The following is a 2,182-nucleotide window of genomic DNA, read 5'->3' on the forward strand; positions in this document are numbered from 1 at the left end:
TGTCCATTAGAGGCTACAATTTTCTCACAAGAATGGCTGCGTGAGCCAAGATGTATGCAGAATAACGTCAAAATACCCACCCCTAACTAAAGTTATGTACACACCCAGCTAACGCCCATAAAGACATACATGCAAATGTACACACACGAACACACACCTGGGACAAGAGCTCACTGGAGCGTTGTGGTTTAGCCAGAGTTTCCAGAGAACGAGCTCCTTGCTTCCTCTTTTTCTTCTTTTTCTTCTTTTTCTCTGTGCCATTGGTTAAAGTACTGCAAGTCCTAGAGCACAGGAACATCATTTTTCAGTAGTTTCACAAGTAATGACAGTTATGCATTAAAAACACAAACTGTAAAGCAGTCACATATTATGAAACAATTCACTAAGTGCAGGAAAATATAAACACTGCTTTGTTGCAGATTTTTCTCACTTTTTCTCACTTTTGACTTTTAGGCATCAGGTCAGCACTTTATAGCTTTCAATGATGAATGTTAAGGGATATATTCTGTGTCATTAACAAAAACTCAGCTCATATTATGACTTAAAGTCAGGGGGCTTTTTTCTGGGTGATGTCCAACCCAAAATTTCAAAACTTAAAGTAGCATCAAATATAAGTTTCACATCTTACCTCATGCCAGACAGTGCTTTGGTGGACTTGCATCCCTTAATGGTGATTTCATGTGAAGCCCTCTCCATCACTCTGCTGGTTGCCTCATCAGAGTTGGGGGGAGCAGGAGGGAAACGGATCCTCAGGCCAAACAGGTGCTTCTTCTTCTTTACCTCCTTCCCTGACATGAACCTGGCAGAGACAGAAAAAGGAGAGAGAGTAATGATGGGTAGGAACACACAAGAAAGAGTTACTTGACCACTTTCAGACTATCATGAACATCATAAACAAATAAATGGGGAAGGAAATAACTTACATGCTGCTGTTGTTGTTTAATGCCTCCAGAACACTTTCATATCGCTCAGATCTTGGAGTGTCGGCGAGCTGCAGACACAGGGAAGGGGAGGTTACCAAACAGGAAAGTCAGGGTGCAAGGAGGAAAATGAGCAAACACAAATCAACAACATGCTGTTTCAAAACCCACTCTTGCAGCCAGGGTATTCCTACAGTAGTTGTTCTAATACACTCATTTCAAGGAAAATACCTGCTTGATTTTAGAAAAATAGTTTATTTCACATCTTAACAGTCTCATCCATTTTTATCATAAACAATATAAGGTCTCTTTTTATCTTTCGCTCTTTTCCCTTTCTTTCACCCTTATATCCCACTTCGCCAGTTACATCACTTATTTCTAAAACTGTCTCTCATCTAATCGTGTGTGTATGTAACTCGCTCACTGGCTTGAGTTTTAATGATTGGTAGAAACGCTCCACTAAAGTGTATGATTCTCAATAACTCATAGGTTATAGGGTCGGACCTGGATATGTCACCATCTGGGTCTGGACCGAGACCATGGTCCGCCTATTAGTGACCTCGGCCAACATTAACACAATTAAATCAATTCTTCTTTGACACTCTACAACAGTAGTATCCCTGGCTGCACGGCGCAACATGCTGTGTAGGCTACTGTTTTGGAGCGGCAAAGAAGAGTTGATTTTCGGGAAAACTGCTGTTTTATTTTTGTGATGAAACTATTAAGTTTATTAATATATATGGTATCAGATCGGATTTGCCTTTACTTTAGGTTGTTACATTCAATCGAAAAAGATCAGGGAAGGTCTCATTTTTTTAGTTACATTACAATCTGTTCACACATCGACAATAGTAAAGCGATTAATACATTTCAATTACTTCACATTCTTACACATAGCACATTTAAGCTACACAAATACAGTATGTGTGAAACAAAAAAAACTTTCTATAAAAACAAAACTGTGTACACAATTGGCCATCTGAGCATTACAAGTAAAAACTAACCTCCCCAAGCTGCAGCAGCTCCCAGTTGTCATTGATGTAAGCCATCAAGTCCATCTCAGAGTCAAAGTACTTCTTCTTGTGGATCACACTCAAGTTGTACAGGCTCAAGTGTGTGACATCCTCCCTGAAAATTTTTTGTAAAAGCAGTGTTTTCTTGAATTAGTCTGGTTCAAAAAGAATATCATAAAAAGACCAAATATGTGTAGAAAATGCAGGAATTGTGGGAGCAGGTAATGCACAGTGGCACTGATAATGTGC

At 39.4% G+C, this 2,182-nt stretch overlaps 1 protein-coding gene across 1 annotated transcript; it reads right to left on the minus strand.

Moving 5' to 3' along the window:
• Positions 1-100: 100 nt before the first annotated feature.
• On the minus strand, positions 101-2,053 carry LOC111655235 (metal-response element-binding transcription factor 2-like; the record flags this gene model as incomplete). Its single annotated transcript, XM_023406570.2, has 4 exons — positions 1,925-2,053; positions 924-991; positions 629-799; positions 101-281 (listed from the first exon to the last, which is right to left on the minus strand). Coding segments are annotated over exons 1-4 (474 nt in total), but the record flags the coding sequence as incomplete, so codon positions are not given.
• Positions 2,054-2,182: the final 129 nt, after the last annotated feature.

Source organism: Seriola lalandi, unplaced genomic scaffold, assembly GCF_002814215.2.
Source record: "Seriola lalandi dorsalis isolate HSWRI2012SDOR001 ecotype SW California unplaced genomic scaffold, Sedor1 jcf7180001975197, whole genome shotgun sequence".
Taxonomy (NCBI): domain Eukaryota; kingdom Metazoa; phylum Chordata; class Actinopteri; order Carangiformes; family Carangidae; genus Seriola; species Seriola lalandi.